This window comes from Ochotona princeps, chromosome 6, assembly GCF_030435755.1.
Source record: "Ochotona princeps isolate mOchPri1 chromosome 6, mOchPri1.hap1, whole genome shotgun sequence".
Classification (NCBI taxonomy): domain Eukaryota; kingdom Metazoa; phylum Chordata; class Mammalia; order Lagomorpha; family Ochotonidae; genus Ochotona; species Ochotona princeps.
In genome coordinates this window covers 6068791-6091143 of record NC_080837.1, presented here as the reverse complement: position 1 = coordinate 6091143, position 22353 = coordinate 6068791, and the positions used below count along the sequence as shown (strand labels likewise).

General features: G+C 47.6%; 1 protein-coding gene across 1 annotated transcript in view; it reads left to right on the top strand.

Annotated features, from left to right (window-relative positions):
- Positions 1 to 5154: 5154 nt before the first annotated feature.
- CHRNA5 (cholinergic receptor nicotinic alpha 5 subunit) overlaps positions 5155 to 22353 on the top strand; it is a 38381-nt gene continuing 21182 nt past the window's right edge. The window contains exon 1 of the mRNA XM_058665508.1: positions 5155 to 5414. Coding sequence (XP_058521491.1) covers positions 5309 to 5414 — 106 coding nt within the window. The 5' untranslated portion in view covers positions 5155 to 5308. The remainder of the gene's footprint in view (positions 5415 to 22353) is intronic.

Genomic DNA, 22353 nt, shown 5'->3' with positions numbered 1-22353 from the left:
ATTTGGGGTGAGAACCAGTGGATAGAATATTTTTTGTCTCTCCTTTTCTCTGTAAATCTGCCTTTCCAAGAAAAATATATTAAAAAAAATTGCATAAGCAACTATGCTTGCATACTGCTATAATTAACACAAATTTGACATTAATAAGGCTCAGAATGCCCACCAGCTATTGGTTGCATTTCTTCCAGCTGTGTAACACTTGCTGAGGTACAGGGCAACCTAGGCAGTTGCTTACAGTTGGGGAAGACAAATATTTTTCACAACTTAACTCATTACTCCCACACTGAAATAGCTTTTAAAATCTAAGCAGTCATGAAATACTGCATTGCATGTTCCTAAGGTAGAAACAATATTCTCCTTTCTTTTATTGTTTTAAGATATGTAGTTGTTTGTTTGAAAGGCACAATGACAGAGAGAGAGGAAGAAACTGAAAGATGTTTCATCTGTTGGTTTATTCCCCAATGGCTGCACCAGCCAGGGCTGGCCCAAGCTGAAGGCAGGAGCTAAGATCTTCACAGGCCTCCCACCTGGTGGCAGGGGTCATTTGCTGCGTTGCCAGGCACATTAGCAAGAAGCTGGAGCAGAAGCCGAGCAGCTGGACTCGAACTCGCGCTCTGATGTGGGATTGCAGATATAACCCTGGCACCACCATGCCAGCCTCCATATCCTCATTGCTTAATAAGACCTGCTTTTCATCCAGAACACTTCTGCCCTGCCCTGACCCCCATCCAGGACACATTGTAAATTCGCATGCTTCATAGCTGAGTTATCATTCTTTATTGGCTTGTTTTGCTACTGGTAATTGATTCTGTGACATTATGATGTATATATCTGCTGTTAATAAATCCTGTTAGGACAAATGAGTCTTATATATGGTTGATAATTTTGTGTTTGCACGATGTGATGTTCTGTAGTATTATTTAGTTATTACACTCCACCTAACATATAACCAGGGCTCAGCACAGTAGCCTAGCAGCTAAAGTCCTTGCCTTGCATGCACCAGGATCCCATATGGGCGCCAGTTCTAATCCCGACAGCTCCATTTCCCATCCAGCTCCCTGCTTGTGGCCTGGGAAAGCAGTCAAGGACAGCCCAAGACCTTGGGACCCTGTACCTGCATGGTAGTCCTGGAAAAGGCTCCAGGCTCCTGACTTCGGATTGGCGCAGCTCTGGCTGTTGTGGCCGCTGGGAGAGTGAATCAACAGTCAGAAGATCTTCCTCTCCTCCTCTCTGTATATCTGACTTTCAAATAAAAATAAATAAACCGAAGTTTTGTGTATTAAAATATGTTTGCACTTTTACATTTTGATTGCAGTCCTGGAAACAGCCCTTGAATCTTCCTTAGCCCCTGAACATTCGTTCTGAAGGATTGGATTGTAACACACGATCAATGCCAACTTTTTCTTCCTCTAATTTCTCAAATGCGCTTGATTCCAGCAGTTAAACTGACAGCATCCATTTTTATCTTTAATTAACTTTTCAGTTGGGCTTTCATCTTGAAGGCTCGCAGCAGAATTTATCTCCCGGCCACCATGGAAGTGTTGAATGGAAGATTCCCGCAGACGCCATCCAGCTCTGCATTTAGCCCGGCTGACCCCATTCGAAGAAAGAGAAGTCAGGCAGCACTGACATGAAGGATAGCCCATTAGACCACAGCACTGGCACCGAACAGTTTTTGTTGCTGATTGTGGCCGTTTATCTGGCCTCCCAATTCCCTACCCAGACAATCTCTCTCTTGACTGAGAAGTCCCCACTACCCTTTACTTACGGGTTTCTTAAGGGCAAAACTTCTCATAACAAAATTGTACCCATCCTCTCCAGCCATCAATCATTGCTCACTCGGATGCATGGGAAGCTCTTGGGCTGTCCATCACTGCTTTCCCAGGTGCAGGCAAGGGCGGGAAGCTGGGTTGCAAGCACAGCAATCAGTACTCAAACCAGCACCTTGATAGGACGCTGGCGGTGGCAACACTGGGCTTCCAAGAATGGTTAAGTTAAGGTGAAGGAGTGATTTCATTGTGGAAATCAGGTCACCTGGGTTTGAATCCCTTCATTTTCTACTTCATTGGCTCTGAGATCTTGGGCAAACCACTCTAACATTCATTTGTCCCAACATTTTGAATGTCTGTTCAACATGAGAGGAACTTCAGAAAGTTCATGGAAAATGTGCATTGTGGAAAAAACTATGCATGGACTTTAAAAATTGCACCAAAATGAGTATCTCTTATGTGTCTCTCCTCTCTCTCTTTTTTTAAGTGAGAGGTTTTTGTTTAAGAGAGAGAGGGAGAAACAGAGCGATCTTCCACCCCTGGTTCACTCACATGGCCACACCAGCCAGGGCTGCGCAAGGTTGAAGTCAAGACTGGCATGGGAGTGGCAGGGGCCTGAGTACTAGGGCCATCTTCTGCTGTTTTCCCTGGCCACCAGCAGGCAGCTGGGTCAGAGCAGAGCAGCTGGGACACGAACCAGTACCCATATAGGATACTAGCGCTGCAGGCGGTAGCTTTACCCATTATGCCACGTTGCTGGCCCCAGTTATATCTTCTAATGGCATTTTGCTGCAAAATTTTTGAAGTTCCCTCAGACTTTCTGAGCATATACTGGTGAGTAAAACAAGGATAAGTGCTGGGGATTGAGACTCATTAAAACATCAAAGAGGATGAAGTTATGAATGATAGCAAATGCGAGGGATCAGAGAAGCCCAAGAGAGAAGAACCAGGGGTCAGGTGGAAGGAAGGAGAGAGCGTGCGGGAAGGCCTTGGGGCAGGGCTGGGCATGGTGGTTCTGGGGCCTGAAAGTGTATGTGTCCACTTCGTGTAGCAAGAAGAGGGACGCATCCTGGACTGAGTGAGGGCAGCGAGGTCCCTCCAGGAATCAGGGCAAGGGCTTGGGACGTGGGGCTCAGGGTCGGCTGCTGGCTGCAGAATGGGAGGAAAAGCCGGAGGCTGAGCTGGAGTTGAATGTGAGCAGAGCTGGAGCAGCCGATTTGAGCCTTAGGAGGGTTCAAGGTGGATAGCACTGGGAGGAGGCGAGCTAGAGGAAGGGACCGAGGACATTGGGTGCTGAGTCTGAGTCTGATTGACAGGGGAAGACTGAGAGGACAAAACAGTTTGGGACCTACCAAGTGACAGGGCTTGGCAGTGATGCCAAGTATAGAGCTGTATGTAAATGGGAGCTACCTAGTCATCGTCATGACCAGTATACAGATGGCACTGCAAGCCAGGAAAACCACGCCATCACTGGTGAGACAAGGGAATAGGTCCCAGTTGGAGCTCCCAACATGGACAGCCAGAGTGGAAGAGGAGGAATCTGCCAGGAGGACTTTGGCCACAACAAAGGTAAGAAAGTACTGCTGTTATAAGATTGAAATAGCTACTATGCTAGCAGGTACTCGCCTTGTAATACTCATGACCTCACGGGACTAGCACGGTAATCACTAAATCCTACTGCCTAAGGCAATGTATGAAGTGGGGGGTGTGTTTCCAGAAGCTGCTGGGGATCCCCCATCCCATGTGACACCATCTGGATTCAAGGTCCATATTCACTCCTGCGAGGCAGCTGATAAAGCCTCGAGTCACTGGGTTTCCAGCACTCACCTTGGATACCCAGATTGAGTTCATGGTTTCTGGCTTTGATCCAGCCCAGCCTTGACTGTGGTGGATGGTGGACATTTGGGGAGTGGATTATTGATTGGAAGATCTCTTGTCTGTCTCTTTGCTTTTTGAGGGGGGTGGGAGAAACAGCCTGGAAAAAGTTATGATAAACTAAAAGCTGTAAGATTTATAGAGGAATAAGTGAAGTGGGAGTATTTGACATGGGTCTTGAAGAAGGGGTGCGTTTGGAATATTCATATAAAAAATAGAAGAAGCAGGAAAAATGTGGTTAAAAAAAATCTAACAGCTTCACAGGAAGGCATAGCGCTGGGAGGCAAAGGCTGTGCGCCAGTCCCCCATTACAGCTTAGGAAATCGGTGCAGACAGGTGCGACTTCAGGGAATGTTTGCAGCTGGGATGCTGGCTGTGCCGACAGCGGTCTTCATTGTCCTCTGGTCAGTCAGTGTCTCCTAGCAATGCCGCTTCAGAGCAGGCGCGGCCACCGCATCCAACAACCTTGCATAATTGGTGTATCCTTCCAGAGAAAGTCACACGAGGCGCCACACATTAGATTCTGTGATTCGGATTTTCAGGTGCCCAACAAATTACACACTTTGCCTTCCACTTAAAAAACAGCGACAACGACACATCGTGTTCTGCACAGGTGATGCACAGAGCTGCAAATCTCGTGGTTATTGATATGACATTCTTGGGGGAGAGCCAGAAGTTCCAAAGATGCCTGCTGTGGCCGAGCTAGCAAGCATGTCGTTCCAATTTTGCAGAGGTATAACTAATGGCCAGCCTGGGGAATCATTCTGTACAAGCCCTTGCTTGTACAGGCTCTTGCTTGATCGGAGATTGCTTCCACTGGATACTGCTTCCCTTTTGCTGGGTGCACTCAGACGTGTGGGGTGGGGTGCGGGAATATAACTCTCCTTGCTGAATTTTTATTTTTATTTATTTATTTGCTATTTAGAGTCCTTGCAACCAGGTGGTTTAGATTCTAACAGATTTACCGAGTTCGGAGGTTGGAACGAAATGTCTGCTCAACAAGGCGTCTTAAAGCTTCCTAAGGCTTTGTCTAAGGAGACAGTGGCACGCCTTGCTGGGGAGATCGGGGAGGTTATTTCGCCTGCGTCCCTTCAGCCAAACGAAGCTCTCTGGCCAGAAAGAGAAAGCAGGGTCTTGAGGGATTTGCGGCAGGATTGCAACAATCAGCACCCATCCCCTCGGCAAGCACCAACTTTGCACAGGTTAAGTAACAGCAGCACGGAGGACACTGTTCTCCCAAATCACGTCCACAGGTGACTCGTCAGTTCTTCTGGGTAAGCAGCTAGCCTTGCTTCTGGGGGCCGGGCCAAGGTGGTGGGGGCGGGACCGGAGGCGGGGCTCGCACTCGGGCGGGGCGGGGCCAGGCGGGGCCGGGGCGGGGCCAGGAGAGATGGAGAGGTGCGCTCTGGAGGGGCGGGACTGGGGCGGGGTCTGTGCTCTGGCTGAGCCGGTCCGGGGCGTGTCAGGGGCGTGGCGTGGGCGTGGCCAGGGGGCGCGGCACGCTCTGAGGTGGGCGCCGGACAGAGCTGAGGAGCCGCGGGCGAGCTGAGGGGCTGCGGCGCCGGAGCGTCGGTGTGGGGCGCCCGTCCTCGTTTGCGCCGCTCCTCGCTCCAGCCCACCCCTGGGAGCCTCGGCGTTCTTCCCGCGTGCGGCCGCGCGGGACGATGGCGGCGTGGCGGTCGTGGCCCCGCGCGCTGCTGCTGCCGCTGCTGGCCCAGCTGGTGTCGGGGCGCAGGACTTTGGGGGACGCCAGGGCCGGCGCGCCGCGAGGTGAGCCTGGGGACGCCGAGGACCCGGTCGCCCGGGGGAAGGGGCCCGCTGGCTTTACTGCCTTTGTCCTGGGCCGACAGAGCGAGGTTTCTGTTTGGACGCCTGCAGCTGTGGGCGCGGAGGCAGTGGGGAAAGCCACGTTTGGGCTCCCCGAGGGGCTTCGGGGGTACTTGGGGAGGACTCGCCTCCGCACTGCCCTGTCCGCTGAGAGGTTGTCCAGCGGGGCCCGCGCGTGCAGCTGCCGGGGTCGGGTGGGCGGCAGGGCAAGGCTGCGGGTCTTTGGTTCGAGTCGCTCCCGCACCTGTGCTGGGAGCTCACCTGCCCGCAGGTGGGCGAGGGGCTTCCGCAGGAGGAAAAGCTTGTTGCAACTTGTTCTTTCCTTCGGTTTTTAGACTGTGAAGCGATGGCTTTGGAGGCTAGAGTTATGGCTTGCAGGATGCTTGGGGGAGATTTCACAAAGTTCATGGATAACAAAATGAAAAATGATAGTTGTTTGGGTGCAAAGAAGTTTTTGAAATCCCTGTATAGTTTTATCATAAGGCTCATTTTTCACGGAAGTTTTAAAGACACTTCATACTCATGGATTTAATTTTGGTATTAAACATATCATTTTAAGCTGATTTGTAAAAATCATTGATTTTGTTTGAAACAGCGGAGCATTTAATGAGCCAGCTTGGGACACTGCATCCCCTAATTAAACCGCCTGCGTTCAAGGTCTGGTTTAACAACTGATTCCAGTTAACAGCCAGTGCACGTGGTAGGGTGGGGCGTGGGGGGACAGTGCAGATGCCTCGAGCAGTTGAGTCCCTGGCCCCTGTGAGAGACCAGATCAAAGTAAGTCTTTCTGACTTGGACTTGGCCATGGCCCAGCCCTTGCTGTTGGGGCATTGGTGAGTGAGGAGCATGGGAAATATTTTCTCTCTCTCTCTCTCTCATTGGTGAGTGAGGAGGATGGGAAATATTCTCTCTCTCTCTCTCTCTCTCTCTCACACACACACACACACACACACACACATCCTGTGTTTACCTTCCAAATAAATAAAGAAAAATAACCTTAGAGAAAGCAAACAATGAAATGAAAATCACGAGAAAAAAGCCAGAATGGCCAGTCCCTTCTCTCCTGGTCTACCCACCAGATGCGCACAGCAGCCAGGGCTGGGTTAGGCCAAGGCAGACCCCCAGAGCTCAGCCTAGGTGGGCCATGGGGGTGGCAGGGACCCCAGCCCTCAGCCGCCTCTCCGTGGGTGCTGGCACAAGCTGGAACTTGAATGCAATCCCTCCCTTTTGGGGTGCGGCTACCCCAAATCTGCACTCCAAGCACTGTGCCAGGCATCCATCTCTAAACTTACCTTTAATTCCTTACCTTTAATACCTTTAATTTTAACTTTTTCCTCTGAATTAAAAAAAGAATAAATTCTAGCACTAATAATATTATTAATATCTGCCTTGCTAGAAATGCAGAGAGGTGCAGACACTTGCTAATCTTCCTTCCACTGGTTCACTCCCCACCTTCCCCTTTCAGCCACAGCTGAACCACACCAACTCTGGGCCTGGGAACTCATTCTGGAGCTCTCTTGGATGTGGCAGGGGTCCCTGTGTGGCTTCCCAGGCATTAGCAGGAAGCTGGAATCGAGAGCTGAGTCAGGACTTGAATCCAGTCGCTCCAGTATGGGATGTGGGAGCCCATTCCAAGAGATTTCCTAACTGTTGTGCCAAACACCTACCTCTCTGCAAACTTTTCAGTTTTCTCTTATTTTTTTTTTCATGTGGACTGTTCAGAAATAAGGTGTGTGTGTGTGTGTGTGTGTGTGTGTGTGTGTGTGTAGGGGGTGATTTAAAAAATCCTGTGTAGAGAGGTGCAGTGGAAGAGGAAGGAGTATGATGGTCAGAGCCAGGAAAACCATGGATTTGAATTATGGTTCCAGTGTGTCCCGACTGGGGACAAAGCTTCTCTCCACCAGCTTCCTTGGGACAATGAGAATGGAACCAGGTATCCTCTGACGAAATGCTGACTATAATATCCTGGGCGCAGTGCCTGGAAACTAGAAAATGGATAGTTCCCTACACGCCTTGGTGTAACTGGAACTTTCCACATTCTTTTTCCCTTCCAGTGTAAAGCTCTGCAGGCAAGCCCTAAAAGATGCAGGTACCACAAACAGAGGGAATGTTGAGCAGAGGGAATGAGGCTGCACCTTCTGCCCCCATATCACTAGGGAAGGCTCCTTTGTATCACATTTGAATTTCTTTGCTCTTCCGTCTCCGCAGAGCTCCTGTAACCACTGTGCGCCTTGTCTTGGTATGCTAAGACCCGGCATCTGGTAGGAAGCCGGTAAATGTTTGAGGAATGGATGAACGGCATAGCAGTGAGCTCTCAGAAACTCCCTTTCCTCACAGCTTCCCATGCCTTCCAGCTGTAAAAGGCCGAGGTTCTAGGAAGCGATGAGGCTGAAGGTCCAGGGGCAGCTCAGTGGCTGAGGGGTTCCCGCTGTTGGCCCTGCATGGTCATGAGCGTTTGTACACAGCTGCCCCTGAATGAGGGTTGGCTGAGCAGATACTGTGAGCTGGGGGCGTTTACCAACCTTCTTGATGCTCTATTTTTCCTTCTTTAAAATAAGAGGATGGTGTTTTGTTTTTTTTTAAGGCGCTTGAAACTGTACTTATTTTGTGTTTCCATTTTCTTGTTTCCATATTCGCCTTAAAATTTGTTACAATGTGTATTTCTTTGGAAGAGGGTTGCAGAGAAAGAGTACATCTTCGATCCACTGGTTCACTCCCCAAATAACTGCAGCAGCTGGGACCAGGCCAGGATGCAGCCAGGGGCAGGCAGCTCTTATCTGAGTCTTCCACGAAGCTGGCAGGGGCTGAAGTGCTAGGCCAGGTGAATTTAATGGGGAGCTGCATTGAAAGTGCAGCAGCCAGCATTGAACCTGTACCTGTGGGGGATGCGGGCATTGTGGTGTCTTCTTGACCCACTGTACTGCCGCGTGGACCCCTCATCTTTGACTCTTACTAATTCCTCCACTAGGGTTTTCTGGGAGCTTGTCCCCTGGAGAGAGACTGGTCAGCCAGCAGCCAGGCCTGTTGGGCTAATGGAAGGTCACTGACTGTGAAGAGTGGCCCAGAAGCCCATGTTGTCTGTATCAAGGCATAATTTACTAGTACCTTAAGATAACACGAGCCTTTGAAACAAGCCCATGACTAGAACAATAATTAAATGGAAATTAGACGTTCATCAACTGGTGATATTTCTTTGCTGTGTGGCATTTTAAATGTAACTTTATTTTTAGTATATGGAGTGGCTGAGTTCTTCACTCCTAGGCAGATACAATAATTCATCCAACATTAAAGCAATGGAAGATTTTTTTCTTCTCACTTTACTCATATTTTTTTCAGATTTATTTTTAATTTTTTAAAATTGCAAAGTCAGATATACAGAGAAGAGAGACAGAGAGAAAGATCTTCCGTCCACTGACTCACTCCCCAAGTAGCTGCAATGGCTGGAGCAGCTCCGATCTGAAGCCAGGAGCCAGGAGCCTCTTCTGGGTCTCCCATGCGGATACAGGGTCCCAAGGCATTGGGCCATCCTCGACTGCTTTCCTAGGCCACAAGCAGGGAGCTGGATGGAAAGCGGGGCCACTGGGATTAGAACTGGTGCCCATATGGGATCCTGGTGGCACATGCAAGATGAGAACCGTTCAGGGCTATATATATATTTAAGTTTTAAATTATTTTGCTTTGAAAAAGAGACAAAGGGATAGAGACAGAGAAAGAACATTAGTTTGTTCTCACATGTGTGCTTCCTGAATATCCACAGCTGCGAGGGGCGGCCAGGCCCTGGGACTCCATCTGGGTCTCCCCATGTGGGTGGCAGAGACCCTGGTACTTGAGGGTCATCTCCTGCTGTCCTGCCAGCTGTACATGAGCAGGAAGCTGCAGTCAGAAGAGGAGCTGGGCCCCATCCCTGGACACTCCCGTCTGGGATGGGGGCCCTCAAGTAACGTCTGACCCACCGTGCCCAGTGCCCGCCTCTGGTCATCCTCATTATCATTTTCAGAAGCTAACAGCAATAAACACACGCCAGTGACTATTTGCTCTATTTTTATCTGTGTGCATGTCCTTAGATAAACTGTTCAGGCAATTTAGTTTCAGATGGAAAACTGGTTTTGAACTCCTGATACAGTAAATCAGCTCTTAGGCAAGACACTGAGCACCTGGGCAGAAGGGTTCCTGGCGTCTTGCCAATGTGCTGGCGACTCATAGATTTCTTAGTCACTTATCAGAGGTCCATTGTTTCCTCAGCTTAAAATTTACAGGTTCGTTGTAACAAGAACTTTTCTTGGGATTAGTTTCTTTTTTTTTTAAGATTTATTTTTATTTTTATTATAAAGTCAGATTTACAGAGAGGAGGAGAGACAGAGAGGAAGATCTTCCGTACAATGATTCACTCCCCAAGTGGCCGCAACGGCCAGTGCTGCATCGATCCGAAGCTGGGAACCAGGAGCTTCTTCTAGGTCTCCCACATGGGTGCAGGGTCCCAAAGCATTGGGCCATCCTCGACTGCTTTCCCAGGCCACAAGCAGGGAGCTGGATGGGAAGTGGAGCTGCTGGGATTAGAACCGGCGCCCATATGGGATCCCAGTGTGTTCAAGGCAAGGACTTTAGCCGCTAGGCCACAGTGCTGAGCCCGGGATTAGTTTCTTATACTAACATTATGTTTCTCCTGTAGGAATTGCAGGTTGATTATTTCAGATTTTTAAAACTTTTGCTATTAAGCAAGAATATCAACAGTGGGAGTTGTTAAGTGTTGGCATAGTTCTTGAGAGAGAAATTTTGAATTTGTTTCTTTAGGAATCTACTCTCCAGAGCAGCATCAGTGTGGCTTGCTTTCTTGAAGTATTTATTTTTATTAAAAAGGCAGATTTTTACAGAGAGAGGGAGAGATGTAGAGAGAGCTCTTTCATTTGTTGGTTCACTCCACACGTGGCTGCAGTGGCCAGAGCGGAACTAACTGAACTGAGATTGATCCAGAACCAGGAGCTTCCTCTAGGGCTTCCACGTGGGTGCAGGAGCCCAAGGACTTGAACCATCCTCGGCTGCTTTCCCTGGCCATAAGCAGGTGGCCAGATCAGAGGTGGAGCAACTGAGATTAGAATCGGCAGCCATGTGGATTGCCGGCACTTGCAGGCAGAGGATTAGCTGGCTGTGCCACCATGCTGGCCCCCAGCGTGGTCTTCTAATGACAATATAATAGAAAATATTTTTAAATTTAAATTTTTATTTATTTATGAGCCAGACTTAGAAGCAGACAGTGCTCATGTGTGTTTGTTCCCTCCCACAGCTGGAAACTAGGAACATGTTTGGGTCTCCCACTTACGTGGTAGGGAACCCAAGTACTTGAGCTATCACCATTGCCTGCTATGGTAACTACTGGGGAAATGTTGGAGTTTGGAGCCGAACCGGAATTCCACCGCAGGCACTCTGATGTGGATGTGGGCTGCCCGAGTGCTGTCTTAGCCAGTTAGCTGAACGTGTGCCCTGAAAGGCTTGTTTTTAATGTTTTTTTTTGTTGTTTTGTGATGAACATTTTAATTTGAATTTTTTGTTCTCAATTTGAGCAAGCGTATTATTTCTTTTGTGTTTAATTTAGTGACCTCATGTTCTTTGGAAGTCTAATTATAAAATACAACTTTTTTTTAAACCAGGAAAATTAGCAGTGAAGTAGGAATATTTGAATCCTAATAAACAAAACAGTGGGAACTTTGGGGTTTTATTTTGATCTGGTCTTATTTTTAGTTCTTTTTATTTTACAGTCAACAGTATATGTGAAATTGGGCAAAACTGACTTTCTCTTATGACAGGGCTTTTCCAGCCGCTGGGATATGGGCTGAGAAAATCATTGTTGAGGAAGAGGGTGTGCCGTGGCAAGCAGGATGTTTAGCAGCATCCCTGGTCCCTTCTGGGAGAGACCACGGTAGCACATACTGGAAAATAGCTCGATGGGCCCTGTGCGATAGCCTATTGGCTAATTAAGTCCTCACCTTGCATGTGTCAGGATCCCATATGGGCGCCGATTCTAATCCCAGTGGCCCCGCTTCCCTTCCAGCTCCCTGCTTGTTGTGGTCTGGGAAAGCAGTGGAGGACGGCCCAAAGCCTTGGGACCCTGCACCCGCATGGGAGACCCAATAGAGTCTCCTGGCTCCTGGCTTTAGATTGGCTTGGTTCTGGCCAGTGCGGTAGTGATTTACTACCACTCAGGGAGTAAATCAGCAGATGGAAGATCTTCCTCTCTGTCTCTCCTCTTCTCTCTATATTTGATTTTCCAATAAAAATAAATAAATCTTAAAAAAAAAAGAAAAGAACTCTAGCTAGAACATACAAGAACCTGGTCTGGGAATGCCTCAAAGTTTCTTTGGAGATCTCCCCAATCGAATTGCTGGACTCAGAACCCTAGCCAAGAAAAGACAGAGGACAGAACAGGTCAATCAACCACCTCAGCTATATGTTGGCAGCGAAATACTGGGCAAATGAAGACCCTATGATGGACTATGTCAGTCAGTGGATGACCTCATCGAGCGAAACTGGCAGCGATTCATAACTGGAGAACTATTAAAACCACTTGAGCAAGTATCTCAGAGCATGCCCCACATCCGGGACTTAGGGTGGGTGGGAAACTGGGTGGGGCTTCTCCCTCAATATCCCCCTTTACCTCAGATACATGATGGAAACAATATGGACATAATAGTATTACCCACTTCCCTATACCCCCTGAACCTTTTTTTTTTACCGTAATTAACTATGTAAAGATTGTCAACAAGAATACAAGAAAAAAAAAAAAAAAAGAAAAGAACTATAGACATGATCAGAGGAGCCTGGGAACAAAAGTGTATTCTCCAGGGCCAGAGCTGAACCCATCCGAAGCCAGGAGCCGAAGCCTTTTCCAGGTCTCCCACATGGGTGCAGGGTCCCAAGGCTTTGGGCCATCGTTGACTGCTTTCCCAGGCCACAAGCAGGGAGCTGGATGGGAAGTGGGGCTGTCGGGATATGAACCGGCACCCATATGGGATTCCAGTGCATGCAAGTCAAGGACTTTAGCCTCTAGGCTGCCGTGCCGGACCCCTTACCTGGGTAATTTTAAGAAGGTCACTCAAGTTAGAGTAAGCAAGTTCCTGTGCCTCTGGGTGTTTCATTTCCTGGTAGTATAGACAGATGAGCTTGTGATCCATATTTAATGCTTCTTGAGCGAGAGAGATTTACAGTCCCCAGATTAAAACAGTGAACTCTGCATTTGCTTGATTTGATGATGTTCAGACATTCTCTCGTCCTTGAGAACTATCGACGGAACCTAAATTTACCACTGCCGATGGTCATTTTCTCATTGCACGTGTTCCGAGAGTCAGGATGAGATGTTAAATGTCTTAAGTTCTACCAGAGAGTATCGGTTACAGCGAAACTGTATCCGATAGTTCTGTGATAGAAATCAATGCAAAATCTAATGAAAATCCTGAGTCAAAAAAAGCCCTCTGCATTCTGCATCTTATCAGCAACGCTTAGAATAGCAATTGGGAAGCACACTGGGCTACGGCATTGGAAAGGTTGGGGGTAGCCCTCACGTTCCCCCGTTGGCAGCATGGTAGGCTGGGTTCTCCACTTCATCTCACCTACTGCTTGACATAGCCTTGTGGGATGCAGCCAGGAAGGTTTTCCAACAGGAGTACCAATCTAAAAATGATACGGCAGGGTGACTGCTCCAAAAAAAGCTGTGATTCTGAATTGGGGGCGGGGGGTATCTATAATCCACGTCAGCCTCATAGCCATGTCTAAATATCTTAACCTAGTTCATGCCCAGGACAGTCCCACAAAGAAGGAAGGGACAGCTGCCTGCAGTCCACAGCAACGTGTAACATGTGCCTGGCCCCCATGGAGCAGTTCCACTGCTAAGATGAGAACTGGCGACCCTGAAGACCTTAGGCATGCCCTCCCGTGGCTCACACTTACCAGCAACAGGACCATCCACCTGTGACTTGATGCCGTCTGGGGTCATGCTCATGAAGTCCTGGTCTAGGCCAATGTCTTGAAGTTTCCCCCATGTTTTCCTCCAGCAGTTGGATGATATCAGGTCATAGAATTAGATTCTTGGTCCATTTTTGAATCGATTTTTGCGCAAGGTGTAAAGAAGGGGTCTTATTTTATATTTCTGTACACGTAGGTCCAGTTTCTCCAGCACTGTTCGTCAGGGAGATTGTCGTTATTCCAGGATCCTGCTCATTTGTCAAAGAAGAATTAGTTGTGGATGTATGAAAAAGTTTCTGGGTTTTCTCTTCTGTTTCATTGGTCTTCGTGTTTACTTTCGTGCCTGTACCAGGCTGTTTGGACTATGACTACTCTGCAGTATGCCTAGAAGACTGGTGTTGTGGTGCCTCCAGCTTTGTTTTTGTTGTTTAAGATTGCTTTAGCTATTCAGGGGCTCTTGTGTTTCCATGTGAATTTTACAATTGTTTTTCTGGGCTCAGCACAGTTGCCTAGTGGCTGAAAGTTCTCACCTTGAACGTGTGGGGATCCCATGTGGGCACCTGTTCTAATCCCAGCAGCCCCACTTCCCATCCAGCTCCCTGCTTGTGGCCTGGGAAAGCAGTCAAGGATGGCCCAAAGTCTTGGGACCCTGCATATGTGTGGGAGACCTGGAAGAGGTTCCTGGCTCCTGGCTTCAGATCGGCTTGGCTCTGGCCATTGCAGCCACTTACGGAGTGAACCAGTGGGTAGAAGATCTATCTTTCTGTATCTCCTTATCTCTGTAAATTTGTCTTTCAAATAAAAATAAATCCTTTTTTTTTACTATTTAAAAATAATCTTTTTCTGTAGAGATTTTTAAAAATCTTCTGACCATTGCATTTTGGTTAGAAAAGATACATAGTATTATTTCAGTTTTTTAAAATTTGCTGAGACTTTATGGCCTCATATAGTTTATACTAGAGTAAGTTCCATGTGGTAATGAAAAGAATGTGTATTCTGCAACTGTGAATGAATGTCCCTTTGGTCCATAATGTAGGTTAGCTGTGTTGTATCTTTGTTAACTTCATGTCTGATTGATACGTCCATTCATCAAAGTGGGGTGTTGAAGTCCCGCATTACTGTTTTAAATAGCCAGTGCTCCTGGCAATGGGTACATGAAAGTTTACTATAGACACATCTTCCTGTTGAATTTATCCCTGAATCGTTATGTAACGCCCTTATTCAGCTCTTTTAACAGTCTTTGTGGTAGAGTCTGTTTTGTCTGAAATTAGGACTTCACTTGCTTGTTTCTGCTTTCCATTAGAATGGAAAAATCTCTTTCTATCCTTTCACTTTGTGCATATCTTTGTTGGTGAAATGTGTTTTTTTTTTAGATATTTATTTATTTTGATTGCGAAGTCAAATATATACAGAGAAAAGGAGAGACAGAGAGGAAGATCTTCCATCCAATGATTCACTCCCCAAGTGACCGCAACGGCCAGAGCTGAGCCGAGCCAAAGCCAGGATCTCCCACACATATGCAGGGTCCCAAGGCTTTGGGCCGTCTTTGACTGCTTTCCCAGGCCACAAGCAGGGAGCTGGATGGGAAGCGGAGCTGCCAGGATAGAACCGATACTCATATAGAACCTGGCGCATGTAAGGCGAGAATTTTAGCTGCTAAGCTGTTGCACCAGGCCCATATCTGACTTTCTAAAATTAAATAAATCTTTTAAAAAAGTATTAGAAAAGTATAAGACAGGGTAACAGGTGGCTTGTGTGTAGAGTGTTCAAATTCAGATTTTCAGCTCTGCAGTTCTGTGTTCTTTCATTCTCTTTTAAAAATTTAGTACTTTTATCGGAAAGGCAGATATACAGAGAGGAGAGACTGACAGATTTTCCGCCTGCTGGTCACTCCCCAAATGACTGCATTGCCTGGAGCTGAGCTAATCTGTGGCCAGGAGCCAGGAGCTTCTTTCAGGTCTCTTACACAGGTGCAGGGTCCCAAGGACTTAGGCCATCTTTAGATGCTTTCCTAGGGCACAAGTGGAGTGGATTGGAAGCAGAGCAGCCGGGACATGAACTGGTGCTTATATAGGATACCAACACTTGCACGTGGGGGATTAACTAAAAGAGCCATCCTGCTGCCCCCCCCCCCCAAGTTCTGGGTCCTTTCATCTTTATCATAGTAAAAGTAAGGAGCAAGGTTGTATTTCTAGGAAAATTCAATGTGGTTTCACTAAATGATTTGAATATGAAATGTTCTTAGCACATCATTCTCTAGATTCCTCAAATACAAGGCAATCAAGAATATTCAGAATTAAAATTAAACCTGTTGGGCCTGGTGTGGTGGCTTAACCATTGGGGTCCTCGCCTTGGACGTGCCGGGATCCCATATGGGAGCTGGTTCTAATCCCGGCAGCGCCGCTTCCCATCCAGCTCCCTGCTGGTGGCCTGGGAAAGTAGTTGAGGATGGCCCAAAGCCTGCATCCACATGGGAGACCTGAAGGAGGCTCCTGGCTTCAAATTGGTGTAGCTGTGGCCATTGGGGTCACTTGGGGAGTGAATCAGAGGGTAGATCTTCCTTTTTGTCTCTCCTCCTCTCTGTATATCTGACTTTCCAATAAAAATAAAATAAATCTTTTTTAAAAAAATTAGACCTACACTCTACATTAAAGCAAAATGTAAATTTTTGGTATACATTTGTACCTTGTTAGGTAGGCAATTTATTGTTTCTCTATTTTTTTTTTGAGTCTCGTCCAGTCTCTTAAAGCTGTTTTACAGAACTTTTCCCATTAAGTGACATTGTGTGTGTGCCAGCCATCCTGGTCTGCCTTGTATGTGGCGGGGGCCCAAGCCCCTGGGCCGTCTTCTGCTGCCTTCCCAGGCACACGAGCAGGGATCTGGATTGGAAGCAGAGCAGTGAGTACTTACATTGGCGCTCTAGTAAGACACAGCTGAACCCCCTGGGCCACAGTGCTGGCTCCTCCCACTGAAGTTGGTGCTGTCCTACTCTGCTCCTACTGTGTTCCACTGTTTGGCGTCCTCTGTTGTCCTGAGGTATGTGGTGGATATGCTTTGAGCAGATTGTCTGAATTCTCATTAGGTTCAAAGAATAGGCTTGGGGAAAGCTTTATGCTGGACTAACTGTATTCTGTCAGGAATGTCCAGTGCCATGGACACATTCTTCCTTCTGCATCTTCTGCAAGGTTCCGTTGTCTGGCCGCCTGGGTTTGGAGACCATCTTTGTTGCATTATTGGAATGTTTCATGTAGAACTCAGTAGTTCTGCAGTGAAAACTGTGTGTGAGAGAGTGTGTGCGTGTATGAATTTATTTGAGAGGCAAAAGAGAGAGAGCTGCCATTCCCTGGCTCCCTCTCTGAATGCCTGCAGGAACCATGACTGGGCCTGTCAGAGGCCAGAAGCCCTGCACACAATCCAGATCCCCCATGAGGGTGCCAGGAGCCACATCCCTGGAGCCATACCCACTGCCTCCCCGGCTCTGCGTTGGGAGGAAGCTGGAACCAGGAGCTGTTGTCAGATATTAAACACAGTCACCTTGATATGAGATATGGGTTTTTTCTTTTTAAAGATTTATGTATTTTTTTTATTGGAAAGGCAGATATACCAAAAGGAGGAGAGTCGGACAGAAACATCTTCTGTCCGTTGATTCACCCCTCAAGTGGCCACAACTGCCAGAGCTGCACCAATCCTAAGCCAGGAGCCCGGAGTCTCTTCCAAGTCTCCTACGTGGGTACAGGGTCCCAAAACTTTGGGCCATCGTTGACTGCTTTCCCAGGCCACAAGCAGGGAGCTGGATGGGAAGCAGGGCTGCCCGAACACAAACCGCTGCCCATATCGGATCTTGGTATGTTTAAGGCGAGGATTTTAGCCGCTAGGTTACTGCACCAGGCTCGTGTCATTTCTTTTTTATAGTCAAACAAGATCACTAATTTCTTTTGTCCCCGCCCCCCCCCACCGCACCATGTTGATTTATTTCAAAACAAAAGCCATCACACCTTCTTTCTCTAGCAAGTATTTACCTCAGCAGAAGAAGTTTCAGCAGGTGGAGGATGGCGAGTCCTTGCAGAGGCATCGCGAGTACCAACGGTTAACTCCTGAGTCAGGCGAAGACCGGAGGGGCAGTCTAACAACAGATTCTGTTTACAGCAACATCATGAGGCAGCATTGAATTATGGTAGTCCGGGGGTTGTAATTAAGTTCACAATAGGAAACCATTAGCTTGAGTAGCAAACAAACTTGCATCTCCCAAGTGCTCCTGGCTGGAGGACTGGGCAGCCAGTGTTCAGCAGCCAAGGGCAGCGTAGCTGAGGTGACTCATGTGGTCAGCTCTCCTGCTATAAGTCTGAGTCCTCCTTTCCATCCAAGGGTGCGGGGGCTGGATTCCCAGCTTCTCCAGTTCTTCCACCAGATCCCCGTTCTGGTGCATCTACAGTAGTATGCGGTAGACTCTCTTTCCCCTCTCTGCTCCCCACTGCGGTCCACTTGAAGGACTGCAAGTATAGTGCTTGATGCCTTGTGGGAGAGACATCTTGTGACAGGCCACATGGTCGCCAGTACTGTGCAGCCATGGCATTGCTGAAACCACGCTGGGGCTGCTCCAGTAGCTCCCTGAGGAAGACCAGCACTGTGACCTTCATCGCCAGCACATCCTTGTGCTCCCCTCGGCCACTGCCAGCCACGTGGGAACCTACTGTCTGCACACCTAGGTGCTGTTTGGCCCAGGGACCCACTCATCCCCTGTGTACACTTACCAGAGCCTGTGACAGCCCAGGGACCCAAAGATCACTGGTTCTAAGGAGCTGAGTGTAGAGACACACAATCCTTAAGAATTAGTTGGTATAGGTGTTTTGACAGTGGTTTTGTAATCAGTGATAAGATTCCAAATCAGGGGCCCGGCACGATAGCGTAGTGGCTAAAATTCTCTCCTTGAACGTGCCGGGATCCCATATGGGCACCGGTTCTAATCCCGAAGGCCCCGCTTTCCATCCAGCTCCCTGCTTGTGGCCTGGGAAAGCAGTCGAGGACGGCCCAAAGCTTTGGGATCCTGTACCCATGTGGGAGACCTGGAAGAGCTCCTGGCTCCTGGCTTCAGATTGGCTTAGCTCCAGCTGTTGTGGCCACTTGGGGAGTGAACTCTGTATATCTGCCTTTCCAATAAAAATAAATCTTTTTAAAAAAGATTCCAAATCAGTACAGAAAAAAGGCAGGAATATTTGTTACTGACTGTTCATTCGTGGATCTATTCATTCAATAATCCGAGCACCTACAATGTGCTACCTCTGTCAGGGGCAGGGGTTAGAATAATGACCACTACATGACACCTGCTATCATCCATTTATGCCATCGTAGAGAAAGCTTCAGCTACGATCAGCACTGGATAAGTGAGATCAGGAGCATGGTTCTAGAAAGAGGAACCCACAGAGACTTGGGGGGAAGGGAGAGGTTCCTAAGGAAGTGATATCTGAGATGAGATCCCGGGGATAAGTGGGAACTGGCAGTATGAGGAAGGAGAGCTTGTCACAGAGGGACATGCTGCCTGTGAGAGGGAGAAGGTAGCACTTCAGTGTGGCTGGAGCAGCCAGCGTAGGAAGCCCGTGCCAAAGATGCAGGTGCCAGGGAGGGACAGACAGGGCACCACTTGGGCCTTCAGGATTTTAGTTGGGTTGTGTGTGTGTGTGTGTGTGTGTGTGTGTGTGTGTGTGTTTATTATCATTTTATGATACAGTTCCATAGGCTCCTGGCATTTCCCTTATCCCATCCCCAATTCTCTCCCCCCCCACCTAGTTCCTCTATATCATTACTAAAATATAGTTCTTCATACACAGTCATATGTCCATCATTGCGGGCATGGACAATGGCAGAGAGTCCAGCATCCTATTGTCAGGATATAGTGAACAGTTTCATTGTAAGTCCATCTTTGGAAGTAGAAATGCATACTACATTGTATCCTAACATCTGGATGTTAGTCTCCATTTCACAGCTACTGTACATCCGCTTAAATGAAAAATCATAATACAAAATCAACAAAAGAAAGAAAAATAGAAATTTACAATGCCATGAAGTTAAATGACATGTTACTAGATATGACAATCTCCATTACACAGCTACTATACATCCCCTCAAATGAAAAGCCACAAAACAAAATCAACATCAGGGAGAAAAAAGAAATTAACAACATCATGAAGTTAAATAACATGCTACTAAATTACTAACGTATAGCTGAAGAAATGAAAATCAAGAACCTTCTTGAAGAAAATGATGCTACTGTATGATCTATGAGTCATTGAATGATTTAATCAGTAGAAAGTGTTTTGAAGAGGTAAAACTAACAAAACAACAAAACCCGTGCAATATAGTTTCCGCTGATTTTTGTTGGTGAAGTGTGTCTCTTCTAGACAATAAATAGATGGGTTTTGTTTTTTAATCCAGTCTACTAATCTATGAGGTTTGATTAAGCCCAAACCATCTACGTTCAGAGTTTAATATGTATGGATGGTACTTTGGTCCTGTCATTGTAGGAATGGGTTGTTCATTGGTTTAGTCTTCTGTTGTCATTTTACTGGGATGTTCCTCTGCTTTATTGCTTCCTCAAATTCTTTGAGCTCTTGTGTTTCTCATTTTTGATCAGAAGCTTTAAAATGAATTTTATGAATTCTTTATGCCCCATTTTCTTGATGTCTTCCTCAGTTAGCTCTGAGGTTGACATAGGGTTTTGCTCCTTTGCAGGGGAGTCTTCAGTAATATTCATTGTGCCGTTGTCTCTTCTTTTGCTCTTGGTCATTGTACTTCTGGTTAGCAGAGTCTTCTCCTTGGGGCAGGTTTCTAAGTTGTGTCACCCACAGGTCTACAATGCAATTTTACTTATTGCAGTTGGTACACAACACTTTGCTTGCAGCCACTTGTGCCACTCCCTCCAGTGAGTTCCATGTCTGGGTTCTTATGTTAGATTTCCACCATAGTCTCCAAAGCCCCAGCTCCTGGCTCACCACTCGCCATCTCCTGTAATACCGTGCTGAGGCTGCACTGTTGTCTCTGCAACTTTCTCCCACTTCTGGTTGGAGCAGATCCCAGGATTAGGGAGACACCAGGTGTCCTATATAATTAGGTTGTTGGTGGCGCTGATCTTGTCGGAACCTGTTGGACTTTAGGTCTGGGTGCCACGTGGACCTATTTTGACCCATACGATGCCACAGTTGGTATCATTTTCCTGCAGGACCAGTGCAATCCATGGAGCTCAGTGAGTTCTTGCGAGCTCAGCACATGCGCAGTTCACTGTTGTCTCCTGCAGTCCTAAAGCTATTGCCACAGTGTACAAAATGGTGCCTGATGTACTCCTACTAGAGTTCTTGATCTGCTGGCAGTCAGATCTGAGGGCTACCCAGACCTGTCTTGGGTGGAACCTGTAGAATGTTATGTTGCTGCAGTTCACTGAGTCAGAAATGAGTTCACCCCCAGCTCAGCGTATGCTCAGTCCTTTCTCTTGCCTTTGCCTGCTTACGCAAAATGGCGCCCAATTCAGCTCTAGGGGACTGACTGGGCTGTGAAATCCACCCTGTTCTTGCACTGTCCGTCTGGGATCTGCTGCTCTGTCTCTGCTCCCGGTCAAATCAAACGGACCAGCAGGATGAATGGTTCTTTGGGTTCACCTCCTAAGCTCCCAGAGAAAGTCCCTTCCCACCTGGTTGCTGGTGGAGTTCTGGCTGCTGGTGGAGTTCAGATCGCCATTAGCTGAATGCCGCTGGAGTATCAGTCACTGCAACACCACACTGCTGTGCCCGTTGCTTTCCTGTGTCTGTCAGTCTCCAGGTACCCCCTGCTGTTGGTTTTGAATAGTGGATATCTGTGGAGTGGTCTTTAAAACACAGGGTATTAAAACGACAATATATGGCCCCGGCGTGGTGGTCTAGCAACTAAAGTCCTCACCTTGAACACGCCGGGATCCCATATGGGAGCTGGTTCTAATCCCAGTAGCTCCACTTCCCATCCAGCTCCCTGCTTGTGGCCTGCGAAAGCAGTCGAGGACAGCTCAAAGCTTTGGGATCCTGCACCCATGTGGGAGACCCGGAAGAGGAAGTTCCTGGTTCCTGGCTTCGGATGGGTTCAGCTCCAGCCATTGCAGTCACTTGGGGAGTGAATCAGCAGACAGAAGATCTTCCTCTCTGTCTTTCCTCCTCTCTGTATATCTGACTTTGCAATACAAATAAATAAATCTTTAATTTCTGGAGTTTTTGTTGCTAAATGTGATTTTATAAGTATCCTAATTATTTTTTTAAATCTTGTTGATACTTTTTAATATAAAATTCCTGTGGCAGACAAAGTGGAGTAGCAGCAGCCTGATCCCCTGCCTGCCTGTGGTGCCAGCATCCCACATGGGCACCGGTTCATATCCCAGCTGCTCCACTTCCCATCCAATTCCTAGTGATGGAGGGCTGTACAGGATGGCTCATGTGCTCAGTCCCCTGCGTGGAGTACCCAGAAGAAGCTCCTGGATTCAGTTGGTCTCAGTCCTAGCTGTTGCAGCCACTTGGGGAGTGAACCAGCAGTTGGAAGACATCTTCCTCTATCTCTCTTTCTGTCTCTGACTCTACCTTGCAAATAAAGATTAAAAAAAAAAAAGCTTTAACAAAATGTAAAATTCCAGTCAAAGTAAGGGCTGGGCATGATCTGCCAGACATTCTTTCCTTCCTTTTCTTTCTTTCAACTTATTCATTTTTATTTGAAAGGCAGATATTAGAGAGAAGAGGCAGAGAGATCTTCCATCCACCAGTTTACTCCCCAAATGTCCACCATGGCCACAGCTAGGCCAATTCAGAGTCAGGAGCCTCTTTCTGGGTCTCCTATGGGGATGCAGGGTCCCAAGGCTTTGGGCCATCTTTTGTTGCTTTCCTAGGCCATGAGCAGGGAGCTGGAACATGAGTGGAGTAGCCGG